Raw genomic sequence first — 23,204 nt, forward strand, 5'->3', positions numbered from 1 at the left:
TCATTGTAGGTTAAAGAACAGAAAGTGAATCAAAATTGTACTGTAAAGAAAAAGGGATCCAAATATTTACATGTGGATGATTTGACACAGTGAGATTTCTTTCCCTATTTTCACCATATTTCAGGACTTCTGAGTTCTCTGCTAATGGGCTTTGTTACTATCAGTGGGCTAATATGGATCAGTATGAGTGCTGATTTTCTCCATTCTCGTATTGCAGGGTTTTGAAAGTTTTCCTCTCACGAACTGCACAACGAGTCCCTTACATGACCAGCTGGAGAGTGGTGAGGATGTTGGGAATCATTCTGCTGATAGTGTGCTGGTTCCTAATCTCGTGGACATCTGCTGTGTGCGAGAATTTGGACAGGAATGTTTCACTGATTGCCCAGGGACAAACCGCAGATGGCCTGAAGTTTAATATGTGTCTGTTGGACCGCTGGGACTACATGATGGCCATTGGTAGGTCTAAATTTGGCTATAAAGTACCCATAAAGCATGTTGTTGTACGATAACCATTTCATCTCTCATTTGCTCACATATAATGTTTGTGTGGGCATATGTGCAATATTTTAAGTAAGTTTGTCCTTGCGGTGGAAATTATCCCAGTAACAGGAAAACCAGTTTCATTACTTAATTTTTAAAATTACATGCAACGGCACAGAGTTCTTTCCAGTGATCTAAAGGTCATAAATTTCCATCATAAATATAATGGAGACACTTTGGTGGGAGTTGTGTGACATTTAATCACATTAGTTTTCATTGTATTTTAATGATATTTCTCTTAACCCACAAATTTCCACTATTAAACTGATGATTCCACCTGCAACCTGATGGCTGCTCCAAATGAACTGGAACATTTAATTGAATTTACCCCTGCAGCTGGACAACAAGGCTTATTTGGTTCCTGGCCTTGGTTCCACTGAATGGGCCCATTAACAGAATGCCTAACATCAGTGGCATACTTTCCCCAGCCCCGATGGTGGCTCGTGGATGAGGGGGCCAGGAAATTAGGAGCGAGGCATTTTGGGATGCCTTCCCACATCATATTCCTGCCATTGAGGATGTTTCCCAGTGGTGGGACAGGATGCCGGCGGCTGCTTGCAACCATGGGAACGGGCAGCCAATTTAAATACTTAAGCCCAGCTTCTCGTTCTGGGTCAGGTCTGCACAATTCATGGCTCCAACCTTCAAAGAAATGGCAGCCCCACGGTTCCAATTTTCATTCCAGAGCATGGGCTGCATTAGAAGTTGGGGCATGCTGCCCCTGGAATGAGTGAGGAGTTTACCCGTGCAGAGGTGGGATGGGTGGCCTCTGTGTTCCCACAATTTGTTGAATTCAATTTTTAAAAAACTGATTGAAAGAAAAAAGCAGCCCTTCAGCCCTCACTCACCCACCCATCCCCATGCCTGATTCATACCAACCTATGCCACCCACCCATCCCCATGCCTGATTCATACCAACCTATGCCACCCACCCATCCCCATGCCTGATTCATACCAACCTATGCCACCCACCCATCCCCATGATCTCTCATACCCACTATGGCGACCCATGTCCCTCTATGCACCGTCCATGGCCCCTCATACTCCCTATGTCCCCAGGAGTCTTTACAATCACTATGCTGACTCAGTGCCAACTCATGCCCCCCCCCCCCACTCACCGCTCTTTTCCCTCATCCCCTCCATGCCAACTCACCTAATATTGACCATGGGAAAGGCTCAGGAGCCATGCTGATAAAAAATACATTTATGGCCATAATTTTCACTCTCCCACTGGTGGGCTTCGGAAGCTTGAGGAAGTGAAGTTGAAGAGGTGGGACTCCATCTGGGTTCCCACCTGCCCCGACCATGCAGTGGTTTTACGCTGTGGTGGGCAAAGTCTTGGACAGGAAGCCGGCATTTACCTAGTTCAGGCCCTTAAGTTGTCAGTTATGTGTTGCTACTCACCCAGCCATTTGGCTCATTTAAATATGTGTAGCCTGTGTGAGGTTGCTGTCTCCCGGCTCCCGGTAGTTACCGGCCTCACCGGGCAGGCCTGGTGTAAATTAGTACTGGTCTCCAAAAACGGAGACCAGACATGATGGATACACTGGGTGGTGGTGGGGGGGGGGGGGGGGGTCTCTGAGGCTATTGGGGTCCCCACGTGGTCAGGGACAGGGCAGGGCTGTTATCGGGTGCCATGGCCCCCCTCGGGCCCCTTACCAGGCAGTGCCCGGGTGCCAGGCTGGCACTGCCAAGGTAAGGGGACTGAGGGGGGCCATGCCCATGAAGGGGGCAGAGAAGGAGATGTATAAAGGGCGAGATGGTGAAGGGGAGGTATGAAGGGTGATGCCTTTGTGGATAGATGGGTGTGGAGTCAGGTCATCCTCATGCTTGGTTTGGGGAGAGGTTGGTGGGAGGCATCAAACCACCTTTTAGTGGTAGTGGGAGGTTGGCCCTCCGGGGTCAATGATTGGGGATGTTGCCTATGCCTGCGGGGGATCGTGATGTCCGTGGATGAGATATGTGGGGGACTCTAAACCTCACCGTGAGATCTGGGCACCCTTCAAAAATGGTGGTCCAATCTCTGAGGGCACGATTCTCCGGCCTCATTTCACTCTCGCTTGAGCGAAACAAAGCCAGTGAATAGCGGAAGAGGCGGAATCTGAGAAACGAGCCAGGTGCAAAACAGTTTGCAATGCAACCGGCCCGTTCCTGTAGGCGAAATCTGGATTTCACCGTAGGGTGGCGAGAAGCCAATTATTACCACTAAAGCCCTATTTCCATACAATTAATGTGAGCCACCCCATATCCAACGGCCTCCTGTGATTCATCGGCCTCCTCAGCAAGTGGTCACGTTGGCGCCGATTAGTACTCCTTTTGAAAAATGTGAATGTGGCGGAAGGGCTTCTGTGGTGAGCCGAGGAGGTGAGTAGCCATCTTTGCTCACAGGCAAAGAGCCCAGGTGTGCTGGAATTGGCACCCCAGTGACCGGCTGGGGTGGGCTGCAGGGGTGGGCTGCCTGGGAGGGGAGGCGCTGGGGGGGGGGGGGGGGGGGGGGGCAACTGGGGATAAACCGTGTGTAGCGCTGCCATGCCAACACCTGGATCATGTGTACATATTCTGTGGCAACCCTTCTCTCTGCCCACCTGCCCCACCAACCACCCATAATCCCATTGATTGTCGAGGACTCTAGCTGTATGGCTGAAGACTATTGCTGATAGGGAATTGGCTGTCATGGTTAACTTCACACAACCGAAGTGGCTTCCCATGGGTGGGTGGGCCATGCAGCATGTGCCGCTCATTGCCTAGCATCCCCTTCATGCCTTGATGCCTGGACACTGTGCCTGAACACTGCGGGAAGCAACACCAAGCATGCAGCAGCCAACATCTGAACACCCAGTGGATAGGACACAGCTCCGTGGACATGTCCACAGCCGGAGGAAGAGATGCCTGGAGAGTGGGCCAAGGGTTTGGAGGTCGGCCTGCATTGCAGAAGAAAATGACAGAGGTATCATACAGTTGTGCACAACGGTGTTCATTGTGTGTAACAATTTCCCACTCTCCCGATGGTGCCAATCTCCCACCCCCCCCAACCCGTTCCTCTCCCAATTCTTGATGCACTTGGCCCTTCTAGCTCTATCACTATGTCTTGGTGTTTCTCCAGGATGCACGCCCGAAGTGGAGGCAGCCAGCTCCTTCCCATGGCCTTCACTTCCCCTGGCGGGCATCCTCTGTGGGCTCTAGGGCCGGAGGGTCACAGCTCACTTGTCGGCGGCACATACACAGTCTTGCTGCCCTGTCCTGTGTGCTGGCTGCAAGATGCGGTCTCACCCAGGGGAGCTGGTGGCCACCGTCGCCACTCCATGGGATGGGTCTTGTTGGCACTCAGCGACTCCTCCTTCCATTGATGCCTATTGGGCCCTGGGGTTCACCTTGGAATGGAGGGGCAGCTGGTTCAAGCCTCGGCTGCCCCTGCACCATCTGGCACTACCAGCCCTGGTTCCCTGATATCTGCACCATCATGTCGACACCCTTGGTGATGCTCCTCAGTGACCGTTCCGCATTGCTGGCGACATCTCCTGCACCAGTAACCTCTGGAACTGCTCCAAATCTCTATGGACTGCTGGAGTGTCACTGAAATCTCCCTCTGAATGTCGCGGCTGCTCCCTAACATCTCCATCAGCTCTGGGATGACCTTTTCCACAGGCTCAGCAACCAGGCTGGGACCCAGCTGCATCCTGGAATCTGCAGACCTCCAACTGCTGTCTCGCTTGGGGGTTCCTGTCTCCACCTGATGTGCATCATCAGCAGTGTGATGCTCACCAGATTGTGCCCTAGAAGCCTGAGCACTAACATGTCCCATTGAGGTGCGTGTATCTGCACTGGTGGAGGGTGGGGATGACAGCTGTAACGCCTCAAGTGTGTCTTTCTCGGAGCTCTCCTCTGAGGTGTTCTCCCGGAAGGCTGGAGAAGGGCCACCCGGGATGGCCGGTGCCGTCGGCTGGAGGACCAGTGGGAGAATGGAAGGTCAGTGGAAGGGATGAGCCAGTCAGTAAGGAAATAACAACTCACATTTGTCAGACCTTTGGCTGGAACCTGGTGGTTCCTCACCTCTGCGGCTTCTGCCAGCCTCCACATTGGTGACCATTCTGTCCTAGGCCACACCAGTCACCTCCAAGGCCCGTTCCTCGAAGGTTGTGAGAATTCTTACATCCGGCACACCACCACCAGTTTGATTGCGGGAGAGCTCCTCCTGCGGAAACACAGAGGAGGCATCATTAGCCACAACGTGGTTCACAGTGGTGGGAGGGGGTGTGTGAAGGAAGGGTTGGGAGGGGGTTTGAAGGGAGAGGGGGGCTGTGCAGGATGGGTTGGGGGGTTGAAGGGAGAGGTGGGTGGAGGGAGGGTTGCGGTCGCAAGGTGAGTTGGGGGGTGGATGCTCGCGTGGGGGCGGGAAGGTCTCAGGGGGTGGGCGGGGAGCGTTTGTGTTTACTCACTCGTGCTGCCCGGTGTAGGTCGTTGACCTTTTCCCGACTCTGGAGGCCAGTCCTCCTGGTCATACCCCTGAGCTCACAGCCGCTGTCACCTTGCGCCAAGCAGCACTGGCTGCCCTGTGGCTGACCCTCCAGGATCCCGGGGGGAACAGGACATCCCTCTTGCCCATTGTGTCTAGGAGTCTCCACGGATCTACATTCCCGAATCTTGGGACCGTTCTCCTGGGCGCCATTGTTGCGAGCTGGCTGGGGTTGGCTGAGCACGTGCTGCTCGAACGTGTTAGCGTTTGGGGGGGTGTGGGGGTTGGCGAGCGCAGTGCCGGCGAAGCAGCTGCCGAGACTTCATTTGCAGCGAGCAGCCCGTGGGGCCTCGTTAAGTGGTCCAATTAACTCTGAATAACGTTGTTGGCCTCACTGGGTCGAGCACCGAGAAGCTCGCAGCAGTTCTCGCTTGCTAGCACACTTGGGAATCTTTCCGGAGAATCATGCCCTGAGGAGCCGGTTTTGCCGGCGAATTTAGTTCCTCACTGCAGAACAAATTTGGGATTTTCCAGTGAGAAACTCCCCAAGTGGGGCTGCATGTTGGAGCAGTGGTTAGCACTGCTGCCTAAGTCTCTGGGATCTGGGTTTGAGCCTAACCTCTAGGTATTGTCCGTGTGGAGTTTGCACATTCTCCCCGTGTTTGTGTGGGTTTCACCTCCACAACCCAAAGATCTGCAGGTTCGGTGGATTGGCACGCTGAATTGTTCCTTAATTGGAAAAAAATAATTGGCAACTCTAAAGTTAAAAAAGAGAAACTCCCCAAGCTTCCAAAAAATTACCAAGCGTGGCCTGAATCGCACCCAAACATTTATTGGGAATCACACTGCGAAATCTGCTCAAAAAGACACTTAGGGCGCGATACAATTGCCATGCTGCACCGGAAAAGTAGCTCGGCATGGCACAGCGTGACCGATAAAAGACGGGAGACCCCGATCCTGGGATCTACCCGGTTCACAATGCCTCACGAGATCCAACAACTTTTGACAAATCTGAATATTAGAGCGAGGCAGCGAGTCTCAATTTAATGTCCAGATTCCTGAGGTACCTGAGGCTTTGAGATTCATTCCCTTAGACTCTGAGACCTCGGGCAAGCGCCGTTCAGCACTGGACCCCATAAACTAGTACCAAACAAAATGGCACTCGTGGGGGTCTCACAGGTGTTTGGAGACCCCAGACTGCCCTGGCACTGCTGGTGCCACCTGGAAACCCTTGCAGTGCTGGCCTGGCACCCTGGCAGTGCCACCTTGGTGCCAGCCTGACACTGCAGCTGGCATGGGCACAGCCAGGGTTGCAGATTGGGACTGCCAAGGTGTCAAGCTGGCATTTTGTGCATGTGCGATCTAGCCAGGGTAGTCCTGCGTGGGTGTTTGGTGGGGGTGGGGGGGGGGGGGGGGGGGGGGGGGGGGTTTAGTGCGTTGAGGCTGGTGGGGTGCCGAGGGTGTTGCTTCGGGGGACTCGGAGATTGAGACGCCATTTAAAAATGTTGAGTCACCCTCACAGTCCTTGACCTGTCTCAGCAGCACAGGCCTCTCCAGATCGGCCTACTGAGACACCAGAGCGGACAGCTCTCGTGCAGCATTGAGAGCCCAGAGCATGACAGCTGAAGGACCTTGGAAACTGGAAAAACCATGTAAACTGACAAATTACTGTGTATGATCAGGGAAACCCAATGGAAATATGATGCCTTAGTTCGAGGATTTTTAGAGCTGCGCCTGCAAATTTTGACTCAAACATTAAGCTTAAATACTGACTTTTAACAAGGTAGAAATCACTGGAACTCATTCATGCATGTTAATTCTAACAGTGAAAAAGGGGTTCACTTCAGGTTAATGCTGGCCTGTGGTGCCCAATTTGTGTAATGTTATAATCATCCACAATAAAAAGTTGCTTGAAGTTCGTAAGACAAAACTCAATAAATACATCAAGAGTAAACTATCCATAACTGTAATTATAGTAGATGTAAGAACATTAAAAATAAATAATTCTACTGTTAAGGTATATTAAAGATTATTAATTGGAAATTAATTTGCCTTTGCCTGATTTCCCCCAGCCTATGTCTCTGTCCCAGAGTATGACTTATGGCCTTCACTGACCAGCTGTCCACCCGACGTGAGGCCCAGCCTATCATTAAGGCCGACCTCCTCGTAGGGAACCAATCAGTGATGCTGTGCAATAAAACTCCACAACGTGTGGTGGAATCCCAGATTGAAGGTTCTGACCGACCTCCTTTCCGTGGGTCAGGGAAGTAAAATCTCCCCCATCTTGTTCCACCTTGGGCACTTTAAGGAGCACATCAAAGTGTTGGAGAGGGTGTACAAGAAATTCACTAGCTTTCTGTCAGGGATGAGGGACTTCATTTACATGGAAAGTCTGGAGAAGCTGAGGTTGTTGTCCTCTGAGCAGAGGAGGTTGATGGAAGTTTTGATAGAGGTGTTACACACTCATCACCTTTGATGTCCCCCTCGGGTCAGATCTGGCCCCCTTGGCAACATCATCCGGAGGTGCAGAAATTATTTTCACATGTACACTGAAGGCACTCAGCTCTCCCCCACCACCATCTCTTCCAATTCCTCCAATTATCAGACAGCTAATCAGACATCATGCACTAGATGAGCCAAAATTTCCTCTCATTATTTATTGGGAAGACTGAAACCATTGTTTTCATTTTTCACTCCAAAATTCCATTCCCTAGCTGCCAGCTCCTTCTCGCTCCCTGGCAACAGTTTGAAAATAAGCCAGTCTGTTCACAACCTTGGTGTCACATTTGATCCTGAAGTGAGGATCTCACCATATATTCATAACATCTGTAAGACAGCCTAATTCCACCTCCATAACATCACCTGACTTCACCCCTATCTCAGCCTATCTGCTGCTGAAACCCTCATTTGTGTGTTACCTCTCGCCTCAACTATTCCAATGGATGATCTCCCACATTCTCCCTCCATAAATTTGAGGTCCTCCAAAAAGCTGTTTGTGTTGTAACCCGCAGCACGTCCCATTCCCTTATCATCCTTGTACTCACTGTCCTGCACTGAAGCTATGTCTTGGTATAAAAATTCTCAGTCTTGTTTTCAAATTCCTTGCTGGTCTCACCACTCCCTATCGCTGTAATCCAATCCAGCCCACAATACTCTGAGGCACCAGCACTCAGGCCTCTTGTGCCTCCCCAATTTTTACATCTTTACCATTGGTGGCTGTGTTTTCAATTTCCTAGGCCCTGAGCTCTGGAATTCCCTCTGTCACCTCTCCTCCTCTCTATATTGCTTTCCTCCTTGAAGACTGTTATGTTTTAAGGGGTTTTGCTTTTACTTCACAGTAAAGACAAAGGATAACCTGGTTGCCATGCCGTGGGTGTTTATGTCGAGTGTGTCGAGCATGTTTAGTCCGGTGTTTCCCAGCGCTCACAGCACCGAGAATGAACCCACTATCTAAAAGGACTATGATTCATTTTGGGGCCTTAGCAGAGAATGCCCCACCAAGGCCACACAGATCTATTTTTAAATGGAGACCCGATCTCGAGACCCCAATGCGACCGCTGACACCACCCACTGCTCCAACTTACCTATAAGGGGGGTCATCGAGCCCCCTATACCCCACCTAATAAGTGCAAGACACCCCCAGGCCCGATACCAAGCGCAGGCAAAATGGCATCTTGGCTGTGCAATACTGGTGCACTGGCAGTGTCCCTGTCAGCCTCTAAGCACCACCTTGGATCCTGGGATCCAGCAGACCTCCTACTTCTGACTCCCTTCGATGTTCCTGTCTTCACCTGATGTGCATCAGCATCTGTGCTGTGCCCCAGAAGCCTGTTCACTACTGTTGTCTACTGAGGTGTGTGTTTCTGCACTGGCAAAGGATGGGGATGATAGACGTGACGCTTCAATGGTGGCATCCTCTGAGCACTCCTCTAAGGTGTTCTCTTGGGTGGCTGGGGGGAAGGGGAGGAGGTGCGACCCGGATGGCCCAGCCCCATCAGATGGAGATATTGTGAGAGAATGGGCATGTGGTCTGTGAAAGGGAAGGATCATTTGTCTGACGTGAACAACTCACTTGAGACAGGTCATCTGGGTGGAGGGGCAATGGACCCTCACCTCTGCAGTTCAAGCCAACCTCGCTGTTGGTGACCTCTCTATCCTCGGTTGACCCCATGATCTCCGGGGCCGTTCCTCATAGGGGGTGAGGACTCCGATGTCCAGAACCCCGCTGCCCGTCTGGGTCCTTTCCTGCCTAAAGTGTGCTAACGTCTCCTGCAGTAACAAAGAGAGGGCACTGTGAGTTGCATGCTTGATGCATCAGCGGGGGTCTGTAGCAGGTGGCATGTGTGGGCACTGCTCTTGGGCATGGAGGGATTGTGCTGGTGGGTACCAGGATGTTCTGGGGCAAGGGTACGGTAATATGCTGGGATGTGCGAGCTGCCAACCACCGATTTGTTTGGGGAGAAGAGGTCAGGGGGAAATGTTTGGCCAATGCCAGTGTTAACTTATGTGTATGGTCCAGTGAGGTCATTGGTCTTCCTACACTGGACGCAAGTCCTCCTCTTCACACTCGTCACACTGCCGAACTAATGGCCGCTGCCACTGCCTCACAGATGGCATTAAAGGCCCTGTGGCTGTGTCCTCCAACCCATGCGGGGACACAAGGTGTCCCATCTCGACTCCATGGTCCAGCTGCCTGGCCAACTCATCCACGAAGTGTGGTGCAAGTTTAAGTGCTGGAATGATTGTGTGCTGACTGGAGTGTGTTCAGAGGGAGCGTTTATGAGCATCGGTCCAGGCAAATCAGCTGGTGGGTCAGCCACTTCCGCCATGAACCTCGTGCCATTAAATGCGGCTTGGCCATCGGGAAGCACCTGAGAAGTCGCGACCTATACGGCACTGAGAATTTCTCCCGTTAAATCGCACCCATTATCTTCCACTTCTCAGTACAAGCCATTGTCCAAATTACATTGTACATAGGAACAGGAGGAGGCCATTCAACAAGATGAGCCTGTTACAGCTCTCAATGAGGTCATGTCTACACTGCGACCTAACTCCATATGTGTGTTGAACTGTTTCCTAATTTCACTCTTTAGTTTCTAGCTGAGGCTCCCAAGCCCTGTACTCCCCAACCACCAAAAATCTTTTCCTTCTCTGACAATGTGGGCAACTTCATTCCCAAGAATGTTGAATTGGGCTAACTTCTGTGCAATGCTAGCCAGTTCTGACTTTGTGATGGAGGGAAGGTCATTCATTGTTCAAGCAACTAAAAATAATTTGACATTGACACTCTCCTGAGGAACCCCTGAACTAAAAACCTCGGACTGTAGGTTTATGGCATCACCCCGCATTTTCCTCCATCAAACAAAGTTGCTTGCCATTTCCAATAAAGAAAATGGATGAATGTTTTTGCAGGTGCCATTTTTGATAATTTATAATATGTTCCACAGTATCATTCTCTATTATGATCAGATTGCTTACTATCCAATTTACTGTGAGAAAAACCACAAATCTTCTGCTTTGCACTTTACATCTATCAAAGAGTACATCAAAACATGTCCTTGTTTAATTATTCTGCTTTCATTTGTCAAAGTCTTTCGACATAATCATATTCAGACTCCAGAGTGACTTAAACAGTGCTGGAGTTGTCATTTTTTAGGAATGGCCATTACGTGACATAACCAAGGCTCCCTGAACCCTTGGCAGCTGAGCACAAGTGTGTATTTGAACGTTACCTGCATGATCTGATCAACAGCTGCCATTATACACAAGGATATTTCAGAGTTAACTGTTTTGCTCTCCGCCCTTGCCAAATAAACATTTCAATCATCTCATCGCTGTATGAAACAACTATTGATGTGCTGATGTGTGGGTGACTTGTTTTAAGCCGAACTAGTGATCTGTTGGAGCTGTTCTGCTTCAAGCTGCCTTATTGTCATGTAACAAACACATGACAATTTTCCCTCATCCATCGATGCTCCAGATCAAATACAACATTGGAGAAGGGGTAGAAGGAGAATCCTCAGGGGAAATGAAAATCGCTTATTGTCACGAGTAGGCTTCAATGAAGTTACTGTGAAAAGCCCCTAGTCACCACATTCCGGCGCCTGTTTGGGGAGGCTGTTACGGGAATCGAACCATGCTGCTGGCCTGCTTGGTCTGCTTTCAAAGCCAGCAATTAAGCCCTGTCAAGCAAATAACCACTTTGGATTTGCAATTCTAATTTTCAGATCAATAGATCATAAATCTGGTTTCCTCACAAACAAAAGTAATGTTGGCGGGGGAGAGGGGGGTGCGGTGGTGGGACCTTACATATACCAGTTTTATACCTGCAAATTGCTGAGGAGAGAACATAGAACATAGAACAGTACAGCACAGAACAGGCCCTTCGGCCCTCAATGTTGTGCCGAGCCATGATCACCCCACTCAAACCCACGTATCCACCCTATACCCGTAACCCAACAACCCCCCTCCCTTAACCTTACTTTTATTAGGACACTACGGGCAATTTAGCATGGCCAATCCACCTAGAGGTGACGGCAATAGTTCCAGTTTAATTGGTGTCAATCTGAATCAATTGAAATTCATCCACAAATCCCAGAAGCACAGAATTGTCACAATTGTCTGCAGCAGCTCTCTGAATGAGCAATTCCCCTCATGCCATTTGCCCACCCCTCCCCCCAACTCTGCACTTCATTTTCAAATAATAACCCACTTCCCTCTTGAATGTCTCGGTTGAACCTGCCTCCACCACATTCTCAGACATTATTGGCGGGATTTTCTCAGCCCGGGGCCGGGCCGGAGAATCGCCGCGACCAGCGGGAATTGCGCCACGCTGCTCCGACGCCAGGACACGATTCTCCAGAGAATCTGCGCCACTGGCGCGGCATGGTCAGCGTGGCGCTGGTCGGGGGCCGCTCTACGGGGCCCCCCCACCGTGATTCCCGGCCCGGGATGGGCTGAGCGGCCGTAACAAAATTCCAGAGTCCTGCCGGCGCTGTTCTAACCTGGTCTTACCCGCCGAGACCTCGACGTGGAAGGGTTCGGGAACGGCCTGTGGGGCGGTGGGTGGGGGCCTCCTATGTGGCCTGGCCCGCAATCCGGGCCCACCGATTGGCAGGCCGGCCTCTAGGGCTGCGGGCCTCCTTTCTTCCACGCCGGCCCCTGTAGCACGACTCCATGTTGCATCGGGGCCGGTGCGGAGAAGGGAGCCACTGCGCATGCGCTCATTGATGCCGGTGCCAGCGGACACCGTGGTGCCCAGTTTATACCAGGATCAGCAGCTGGAGTGGCGCGGTCACTCCAGTGCCGTGCTGGCCCCCTGTAGGGACCAGAATTTCTGACCCTGAGGCCATGTTGACGCCATCGGGAAACGCGATGGCGTTTACAGTGGCGTCAGCACTTAGCCTCAGGATCAGAGAATCCCGCCCTATGTTCCAGAACTTAACCACTCGCTGCGTGAAAAAAAATGTCTCCTCTTTTTTCCATTGCTTCTTTTGTCAATTACCTTGAACCTCTTGATGTCCATCCTCCCAGTTTCTCCCTATGTACTCTGTCCAGACCCCTCATGATTTTGAAATCCTTTATCAAATCTCCACCAACTTTCTCCCCTTTAAGGAGAACAGTCACAACTTCTTCATTTCATCCCTGTAACTGAAGTTCCTCATCCCTGGAACCATTCTCATGAATGTTTTCTGTACTTGCTCTAATGCCTGCACATTCTTTCTAAATTGTGGCACCCAGAACTGAATGCAAAACATGTGTTGAGGCCTAACCAGTGTTTTATACACTGATTATAGCTGTTCTTAGAATCCATATGATCCCTACAGTGCAGAAGGAGGCCATTCAGCCCATCGAGTTTGCACTGACCCTCCGAAAAAGCATTCTACCTAGGCCCCTTCTCGCTTCCCTTCTTAACCCTGCTCATTGATTATAGCCAATCCACCTAACCCACACATCTTTGGACTGCAGGAAGAAACTCTCGCAGACACAGGAGAATGTGAATACTCCACACAGACAGTCACCCAAGGCTTGAATCTATGATGCCCTGGCTCAGTGAGGCAGCAGTGCTAACCACTATGTGCACGGTGCTCTGTGCCCCTATTAATAAAGCCTAGGATATTGCATGTGTTGTGACTGAAGGCACGGACTCCACACGTAGCCAGATAAACAGGATACAACAAGGTTTATTCTACTCCTCCACAATACAATAACTCTCTACTCCCCTCAGGGTCTTCTCTCAGGTCGGGGTTTATATCCTGTGGGGGTTCCTCCAATTGGAAGGAAGCTCCAGACCCTAATCACCTGGGGAATTCATTTTAAAGGTGTAAAAGGGAAATCATAACATCTTTACTGATGCTTTTCTAACTGTGTTCTCAATCTGTTCTTCCGCCTTCAATAACTTAGTAAGAAGTCTTACAACACCAGGTTAAAGTCCAACAGGTTTGTTTCAAACACTAGCTTTCGGAGCACTGCTCCTTCCTCAGGTGAATGAAGAGGTATGTTCCAGAAACATATATATAGACAAATTCAGAGATGCAAGATAATGCAAGGCAATCGGCAGGCAGGAATGTTCCCTTCCAGTCGGGGAACACTTCAGCAGTCAAGGGCATTCAGCCTCTGATCTCCGGGTAAGCGTTCTCCAAGGCGGCCATCAGGACGCGCGACAACGCAGAATCGCCGAGCAGAAACTGATAGCCAAGTTCCGCACACATGAGTGCGGCCTCAACCGGGACCTGGGATTCATGTCGCATTACATTCATCCCCCACCATCTGGCTTGGGCTTGCGAAATCCTACCAACTGTCCTGGCTTGACACAATACACACCTCTTTAACCTGGGGTTACCCCTATCTCTGGATCTGTAAAGACTTAATTACCTGCAAATGCTCGCATTTTAAGCACTGTCTTGCATCTTTGAATTTGTCGATATATATATGTTTCTGGAACATACCTCTTCATTCACCTGAGGAAGTCGCAGTGCTTCTCCTGCTCCTTCCTCAGGTGAATGAAGAGGTATGTTCATTCAAAGCCCCGCCGCTCCGACGCCGGCTGCTGAATTCTCCGGTGCTAGTTTTCAGGCGGGGACGGGGATCACGCCCTGCCAGTTAGGGGCCATTGGCAGCGGCCCACCTGGCAATTCTCCGGGCCCCGATGGGTCGAGCGGCCACTCGTTTTCTCCCAGTCCCGCCAGCATGAAATGGACATGGTCAGTTACAGCGGGACCTGGCTTGTCGGCCGTCTAGCGGGGTCCTCGGGAGGACGTGGGGTATCTGGCCCCGGGGTGGTCCCACGGTGGCCTGGCCCGCGATCGGGGCCTACCGATCTGCGGACAGGCCTATGCCTGGGGGGTACTCTTTCCCTCCGCGCCGGCCTCTGTCGGGCTCCGCCATGGCCGGCGCGGAGAAGAATCCCTCTGCGCATGTGCAGAAACATGCCGGGTTTGCGCATACGCGGGACCACGGCGGCCCTTCGGCGCTGGTTGGTGCGACACCAACCACTCTGGCGCCGGCCTCACCGCCGGAAGTGCGGAGGATTCCGCAACTTCCGGGTGGCCCGACACTGAAGTGGTTCACGCGCTCTTGGAGCCGGCGTCGGGCCATCCCGCCAAGTGCGGGAGAATCCCACCCGAGATCAGTATGTTAGTGATAGAGGATCTTAGATTGGAAGTTCAAGATGTAGAATCAGTTTGGGTGACCTCAGTTTGGGTGACCTAAGAAACAGCAAGGGGCAGCAAATATTGGTAGGAGTTGCTTCTCTGCCACCAAGCAGTGGTGGTAATGTAGGGCACAGTATGGAACAGGAAATCAAAGGAAATGAAAGTTGCCATAGTCGCCTAGGACCATTGGGGGCCTCTCTCAAGGCTGCTTGAGAGAGAGCTGACTGGTGGTGATTTAACCTGGGGGTCAACACACCTCAAGCTCGGGGCAAGTTTGAGAATGTGGGACCTTCATGGATAACCCCAACTAGTACAGGAATTGAACCCACATTTTTTTATTTTTTTTTTATAAATTTAGAGTACCCAATTATTTTTTCCAATTAAGGGGCAATTTAGCGTGGCCAATCCACCTACTCTGCACATTTTTGGATTGTGGGGGCGAAACCCACGCAGACACGGGGAGAATGTGCAAACTCCACACGGACAGTGACCCAGAGCCGGGATCAAACCTGGGACCTCAGCGCCGTGAGGCGGTGGTGCTAACCACTAGGCCACCGTGCTGCCCGGAATTGAACCCACATTGTTGCCAACTCTCCACATCAAAACTAGCCGTCCAGCCAACAGAGCTAACTCATCCCCAGCAAATTAAAGGTGTATGTAACAAAGTAACACAGGAATAAAAGGGGACTTTAATCTACATATAGACTGGGTAAACACACCTAGCACCAATGCTGAGGATGCTGAATTCCTGTAATGCATAGCAATGGTTTTCTACAACTGACTTTTGAAGAACCAACTAGAGAATGGGTTATTTTAGATCAGGTATTGTGCAATGAGAAGGGTTTAATTGATAATTGTGTTGAGGGAAGAGTGACTACAATATGATGGAATTTTTCATGATATTTGATCCAAAATCTGAAATTAGGGTCTTTCATCTGAACAAAGGAAACTGTGCAGGAATGAGGGTCAGGTTGGTTAAGCTGGATGATGAGCTACATTAAAATGTAGGCAGACAACGGCTAGCATTGGAAGAATTAATGCATGGTTAGCAAAACACTTACATTCCTTTAAGGGACAAAAGGACAGCAGGAAATGTGATCCAACCAGGGCTAACAAGAGACGTTTCTATTTGATGAAAGGGAGAGACATGTAAAGTAGGCACAAACAGCAGTAAGGCTGAGAATTGGGGACATTTTAAAATTCAGCAAAAAGAAACCAAAAAATTGATAAAGAAAGAGAAAATAGAATTTTTTTAAAATGTGTTCATGGCACATGGGCATCGCAATCTGGGCCAGCATTTATTGCCCATCCCTAATTGCCCTTGAGGGGGCAGTCAAGAGTCAACTACATTGCTGTGGATTTGGCGTTGCATGTAGGCCAGACCAGGTAAGGATGACAGATTTCCTTCCCTAAAGGACATCAGTGATCCAAATGGGTTTTTATGACAATCGACAATGGTTTCATGGCCATTATTAGACCTTTAGGTGAAAAAAGCATATGGGACACTCGCCTTTATCAATTGGGACGTAGATTACAAAAGCAGGGAGGTCACGGTGGAGCTGTATAGAACTCTGGTGAGGCCACAGCTGGAGTACTGTGTGCAATTCTGGTCACCACATTATAGGAAGGATGTAATTGCACTGGAGGGGGTGCAGAGGAAGATTCACCAGAATGTTGCCTGAGATGGAACATTTAAGTTATAAAGAGTGGTTGGATAGGTCTGAGTTGTTTTCTCTGGAGCAGAGAAAGCTGTGTGGTGACCTGATTGAGGTGTACAAGATTATGAGGGGTATGGACAGGATGGATAGGGAACAGCTGTTCCCCTTAGTTGAAGGGTCAGTTACGAGGGGACACAATTTCACATTGAGAGGTGTGGGGTTCAAGGGGGATTTGAGGAAAAACATTTTTACCCAAAGGGCGGTGATGGTCTGGAATGCACTACCAGGGAGGGTGGTAGAGGCGGGATGCCTCACATCCTTTAAAAAGAACCAGGATGAGCACTTGGCATGACATAACTTTCAAGGCTATGGGGCAAATACTGACAAGTGGGATTGAGTGGGCAGGTCAGGGGCTTTCATGTGTCAGTGCAGACTTGATGGACCAAATGGCCTCTTCTACCATTGGGGCTTTTCACAGTAACTGCATGGCAGTGTTAATGGAAGCCTACCTGTGACAGTAATAAATATTATTATTATAACATTCAAGTGCTGGCAAATGGGATTATAATAATCTTTATTAGTGTCAAAAGTAGGCATACATTAACACTGCAATGAAGTTACTGTGAAAAACCCATAGTCGCCACACTCCTGCGCTTGTTGCGGTACACAGAGGGAGAATTCAGAATGTCCAAATCGCCAAACAGCAGGGGGGGATCCTCCAATGCCCCACTGGGTCGGAGAATCACCGGGGGCGCGGCGTGAATCCCGCACCGACGCTCCGACACTGGCTGCTGAATTCTCCAGCGCCGGTTTTCGGGTGGGGGGCAGGGATCGTGCCGCGCCAGTCGGGGCCGTTGGCAGTGGCCCCCCGGAATTTCTCCGGGCCCCGATGGGCCGAGCGGCCAACCGTTTTTGGCCAGTCCCGCTGGCGTGGATTAGACATGTTCCATACTGGCGGGACCTGGCTTGAAGGGCGGCTAGCAGAGCCCTCGCGGGGGCGTGGGGGGGATCCGGCCCCGGGGAGGGGGGGGGGGGGGGATTCAGCAACTTCCTGGTGGCCTGGTTCACGCCGCTCTTTGCCGCCGTTCGGGCTGCCCCGCCGATTCCGGGAGAATCCTGGCTCATTTCTTTTGCGCTTTCTGAGAGGAAATCAGGGTACCCAGAGGAAACCCAGGGGAGAACATGCAGACAGTGACCCAAGCCGGGAATCGAGTTCGGCTCCCTGGCGGTGTGAAGTGCGAACCACTGTGCTACCATGCCGTCCAATGGGTGGGCAAATCAGGGCCTTTCATGCGTCGGAGCAGACTCAATGGGCTGAAGAGCATTTTCTGCAATGTAGTAATCTGTGATTCTGTAATTTTAATTCCAGATTTTTATTGAACTCACATTTCACCATCTGCATTAGCGGAATTTGAACCTGGGTCCCCAGAGCATTACTGGTTTACAAGTCCTGTGATAATACCACTATGCCACCGACTCCCCTAGGTAAACTAGCAAGAAACATAAAAAAGGACTGTAAAAGCTTTTATATGTATGTTGAAGGTAATATGTTAGTAAAGACAAATGTGGGCCTATTGCAGGCAGAGAATGGAGAATTTATAATAGGTAATAAGGAAATGGCAGGAAACCTAAACAAATGCTTTGTTTCATGGAGGAAGATACAAAAATCCTCCCTGAAATATTGGACTAGTGAGATTGAGGACCAGAAATAAATTTGAATTAGTAAAATAAAGGTGCTGAAGAAATTAATGAGACTGAAAGTTTATAACCAGAGAAGTTTCTATTCAATCAAAGGAAGAGACAGTGTTAAAAGATTGTTGAAAGAGGGTGCTGTGGAGATAATAATAATAATAATGGTCTTTATTGTCACAAGTAGGCTTACATTAACACTGGAATGAAGTTACTGTGAAAATCCCCTAGTCACCACATTCCGGCGCCTGTTCCGGTACACAGAGGGAGAATTCAGAATGTTCAAATTACCTACAGCCGTCTTTGTGGGAGGAAACCAGAGCACCCAGAGGAAACCCACGCAGACACAGGGAGAACATGCAGACTCCACACAGACAGTGACCCAAACTGGGAATCGAACATGGGACTCTAGAAATGTGAAGCAACAGTGCTACCCACTGTTCTACCTTGCCGCCCAATAGTGGATGCATTGGTGATTATCGTTCAAAGTCAATAGATTCCAGAATGGTGCCTGCAGGTTGGAAGATAGCAAATGGTAACTCCACTATTTAAGAAAGGGGGAAGAGAGAAATAGGAAACTACAGACTGTTAGCCCAGCATCAGTGGTGGAGAAATGCTAAAATGGATTGAAAATATCTGAGAACTTGGCATTTAGAAAACAATGGTAGGACTGAATAAAGTCCACATGGATTTATGAAAGGGAAATCTTGTTTGACTAATCTGTTGGAGATTTTTGAAGAGGTTCCTAGCAGGATAGATAAAGGGAGAACCAGTAGATGTGGTGCATTTGGATTTTTAGAAGGCTTTTGATCATGTCCCAGACAAAACATCAGTAAGCAAACTTAGAACACATGGAATTGGGGATAATATACTGTCATGGATTGAGGATTTTGTAATGGACAGAAAACAGCAAGGATAAATGGATCGTTATCAGGTTGGCTGGCTGTGACTGATGTGATATGGCAAGGATCAATACTTGGTCCCCAGCAAATCAAAATCAATATCAATCTTTTGGATGTGGGGACTAAATGTATTATTTCTAAGTTTTCTGATGACACAAAACTTGGTGGGATTGTGAGTGGTGAGGAGGGTGCAAAGAGGCCACAAGGGGATTTATATAGGCGAAGCAAGTTAGCAAGAACAGGACAGATAAAAGATAATGTGGAAAAATGTGAAGTTATTCACTTTGATAGAAAAAACAGGAATGTACAGTATTTCCTAAATGGTGAAAGATTGGTAAGTGTCAATGCCTAAAGGGACTTGGGTGTTCTTGTTTATAAGTCAATGAAAGCTAACATATAGTTGCAGCAAGCAATTCGGAAGTCAAATAGTGTGTTGGCCTTTATTGCAAGGGAATTTGAGTTAAGGAAGTCTTGCTGTAGTTGTGAACAGCTTGGTGAGACTACATCTGGAGAATTGTGTGTAATTTTGGGCTTCTTAAGGAAGGATACACTGGCCATATAGAGAGTGCAATGCAGATTAGGCCGCAATTTTCCAGCCACATCCTTTGGAAAAGGGATGGGACTCAACCAGTAGATCCCTCGAGAGGCTTCTTAAAGGATTCCCAACAATCGTTACACCCTGCAAGATCTAATGTGATCTCGCGAGACATCACTCATTGTGGGTGGGATCCAGACTTGCAGAGTTAAATGAGCTTAAAAGCTCACTTACCTCTGCCAATGCCAGATCGAACCAGGGCCTGGGATCTACCAACCTCGCCAAGAAGACCCCAGCCGGGCACAGTTTGGCACTGGTCTCCACAAATGGGGACCAGGCGAAACAACACTTTGAAGGGTCTCCAAGGCGATCGGAGACCCCCGGGTAGTTGGTATCTGGGCAGGGTGGCATCCTGGTACTGCTGATGCCACCCAAGTACCTTGGCACTGCCAGCCTGGCACCTGGGGAAAGCCACCTGGGTGCCAGCCTGGTGCTGCCAGGGTGCTCCTGTGGCACTGCCAGATCGGCAGGGGCACTTCCAGGCTGACAGTGCTAAGTTGCCCATGTGGCATTTCGCCTGCACCAGGGATTGGGCCCAGGGGTGTCTTGCCTGTATCAGATGGGACGTGAGGAGGCTCGGGGACTCCCCAACAGGTGAGTTAGGCCGTTGGGGAGGTCCTGGAGTTGCGTCAGGGTGCCGTAAGATTGGGGCACCATTTAAAAATAGCGCCCCGATCTCTTCGCTCCCAGTGCAGAAAATATAACAGAGTGCAACCTCAGTGGGGCATTCCCAGTTGAGGCCCCCCAAAAAAACAGTGACATTTGATGGTGGGGTCCTTCCCGGCGCTTGACCCCTCTAATCCCACCCAGAATGGATGCTTTTTGTTGGTTAGATTGCACTCTTAGACTAATCTGTGGATTGGCAGGATAAGGAGAAACGAAGGAAACTTTAGAAGAATGAGACGTGACCACATTGAAGCATACAACATTCTTATAGGATTCGACAGGGGAGATGCAGGAAGTATATTTGCTCTAGTTGGGGTACCTAGAACCAGACACCATTCTAGGACAAGAGGTAGGCAATTTAGGACCGGGATGAGGAGGAATTTCTCCATTCTCAGGGTGGTGAATCTTTGGAATTCTCTTCAACAAAGGGCTGCTGATGCTCAAACATTAAGTATGTTCAAAGCAGATACATGTTAAGATACCAAGGGATATGGGGATTGTGTGGAAATGATGTTGAGATAGAAGATTAACCAAGATCTAGATAAATAGCGGAACAGGCTCGAGGGGCCAACTACCCTATTCCGAATGTTGCTGAAATCACTTAGCTCAACACAGAAGAGACATCGAAGCTGCAATCTGTATTGTTTGTATGATTCTATAACTTGCCATCTTAACACGTTAAGACACCAGGAGAGCCGAGCATATCCTCTGAAGCTCTTTATATTTATTTAGTGTCCCTGTGGTTCTCACTCCTGACCAATTGGGGATCAATTGCACGCATGTGACTTGTGATCCAAGATAAAGTTTTTATTTTTAGCCAAACAGCAGGCAACATTACAACTTAACCATTTCCATAAGCTATGCTACATTCTTCAATCTACCTTGGATTTTACACAAGAGCAAAATCAAATAAAGAAAAAAGTTCAAAAAGTCACAGAATGCAAGGGCTATGTTAAAGTAATGGTGAATGATGCGACCCAGCCTAAGTGGTTCACTCTGCAGTGTTTTATCTTGAGATGTTGCTCGGCTTCAGCTAAAAAGTATCGGAGTTAGGACTGATTCATGTTATATAACAGCAGTCTCTTTAAGCTATCACTAACATGGAGAGGAATAGACTTTTTGGAGCCTACATGAAATGTTAGGACCTTCATTAAACTCCCACGCAGCATCCAGCCAGAATGGTTACCCAACTGAAATAATTAGCAGCAGGTGGCAGCTGCGAGAGGTCCATAGTAATGTGTCAGGCAGTCAGAAGTAGAAGACTCTAGGCTACATCCGGGTAGGTGCGGGATGGGGTGAATGGGTTAGGGGAGAGGGGATATTGGGGTCTGAAAGGTGGGGCCTGGGTGGCAAGTTGCAAAAATGTACCTGAGCCTAGTTGAAAGTAAGGACTGGATTTTCATCAAGGAGACAGCTATCAGGAGTCAGGACTTTTCCTCACCTCGTGATCTCATCTTCGTCCTGGAGGAGTGCGCCCACCTATTTTCACGTCAGCAAGTTGGGCATAGGCTGGAGTCAGGCCTGCTGCCTCTGGAGGCAGGCCCAAGGAGACAACAGAATTGGCCATCAGTTAGAAGGTCCACCTCGGTTTACATCAGCCTAGTTGTAGTCATGGTTGTTCAGCCATCCAATCCCTCACCCCTCATCTCCCTGACCCACCTGTCCCTGCCACCTCCATATCCCTCATATCTCTATGCACCCTAATATCTCCCATGTCCCCTCATATATCTCCAGTGCTCACCGATATCCCCATCTCACCCAATACATACTGGGTACACAAATAATGAGGCACATAAAATTCTCATGAGAGAATAAAAAATAACAGTAATTAAATATTCCTATTTTTAAACAAATGCTCCTCTTAACTTCTCATAAAATTGCCCAACAAACACAGGCAATGAAAGTCCCATTGAGGATGCCTTCAATCCAATTTGCACATCTTAATTTTGTCCAAATAAACACACAGGCAGTAAAAAATCTCTTCAAAAGTGATCAGCTTATTACAAGGTAATAAAAATGTCAATCACATGAAACTAGCATTCCCCATTTACAACTGGGTAAACAAAGCCCTGCTGGGCTGATTTCATTCACCACTGTTTGGGTTAAGGATTCATAATTGGGTAATTTGATCAGCCTGCTTTTGTTGATACAGTGAAGTGGATTGAAGGTTTTCTCAAAGGAACTTTTCACTGCGTGTGTTTGATTAGTTTTACGAAAAAGTCAGAGGGGCAATGTTTTTCCAATGAAATATTGAGTTACTAAGTTTTATTTTTGGTTTCGTATTCAGGACTAGGGATCCCCGATGTTTTACCCCTGTTCTGAGGTGCCGTGAACGATGCCTCTGAATAAAACAGATCTGACTGCTTAAAAGTTTTGGGCCTCACTCCCACAATAGAGCTTGCTGACAAGGGTGGGATTGCTGCATGTGGGCTCGCTACCTGTATCCCTATCCTGTACAGCCAAAAGAATTGTGAATGGGGGATAGAACCCCAGAATTTGGTGCTGCCCACCATTTTTAAAGTGCTTGTACTTCCATTCCAACACAGATGGAAGCATACAAATCTGAGAGAATGGGCAGAATCGTCCCCTCCTGCCAGTAGTGGTGGTGGTGGACAATACAGTAGGAGCGGGGATAACTGGTTTCCCGATGGCGGGAATGCGTGGTCCTCAATGTCATGGTAAGATGATGGCGGGCTTCTATTCCCACCGAAGGCCAAAGGGAAGACTTTTTGCACATCATTGGTAAGATTCGAATGACCATCCGACTGTTATTGGAACCCCCCCCATTCTATAATCCGCCTGCCAACAGAGGTTCATGCCGGACTGAAACATGATTGGGCCATGATCGGACTGGCTGGAGCAGGTTCAAGGTGCGCCGTGATCCAATTGAGGGACGATGGGGAGGTGTGGAGCATGGGGAAGGAAGGAGAGGGTAAACATAAGTGGAGGCCTTGCAGGGGTCCTGGTTATGTCAGTGGCGGAAGGGACCAGGGAGCAAAGCAAAGGCCATGGGGACAGCAAGGGACAATGTGTGTTGGGGAGGGGTGG

General features: G+C 49.4%; 1 protein-coding gene across 1 annotated transcript in view; it reads left to right on the forward strand.

Annotated features, from left to right (window-relative positions):
* The window catches only part of gpr158a (G protein-coupled receptor 158a), an 827,720-nt gene that overhangs the window by 688,275 nt on the left and 116,241 nt on the right, over window positions 1-23,204 (forward strand). Inside the window, exon 7 of the mRNA XM_038798141.1 lies at window positions 218-456. Within this exon, the coding sequence (XP_038654069.1) occupies window positions 218-456 (239 nt within the window). The remainder of the gene's footprint in view (window positions 1-217; window positions 457-23,204) is intronic.

This window comes from Scyliorhinus canicula, chromosome 5, assembly GCF_902713615.1.
Source record: "Scyliorhinus canicula chromosome 5, sScyCan1.1, whole genome shotgun sequence".
NCBI classification, from domain to species: Eukaryota; Metazoa; Chordata; class Chondrichthyes; order Carcharhiniformes; family Scyliorhinidae; genus Scyliorhinus; species Scyliorhinus canicula.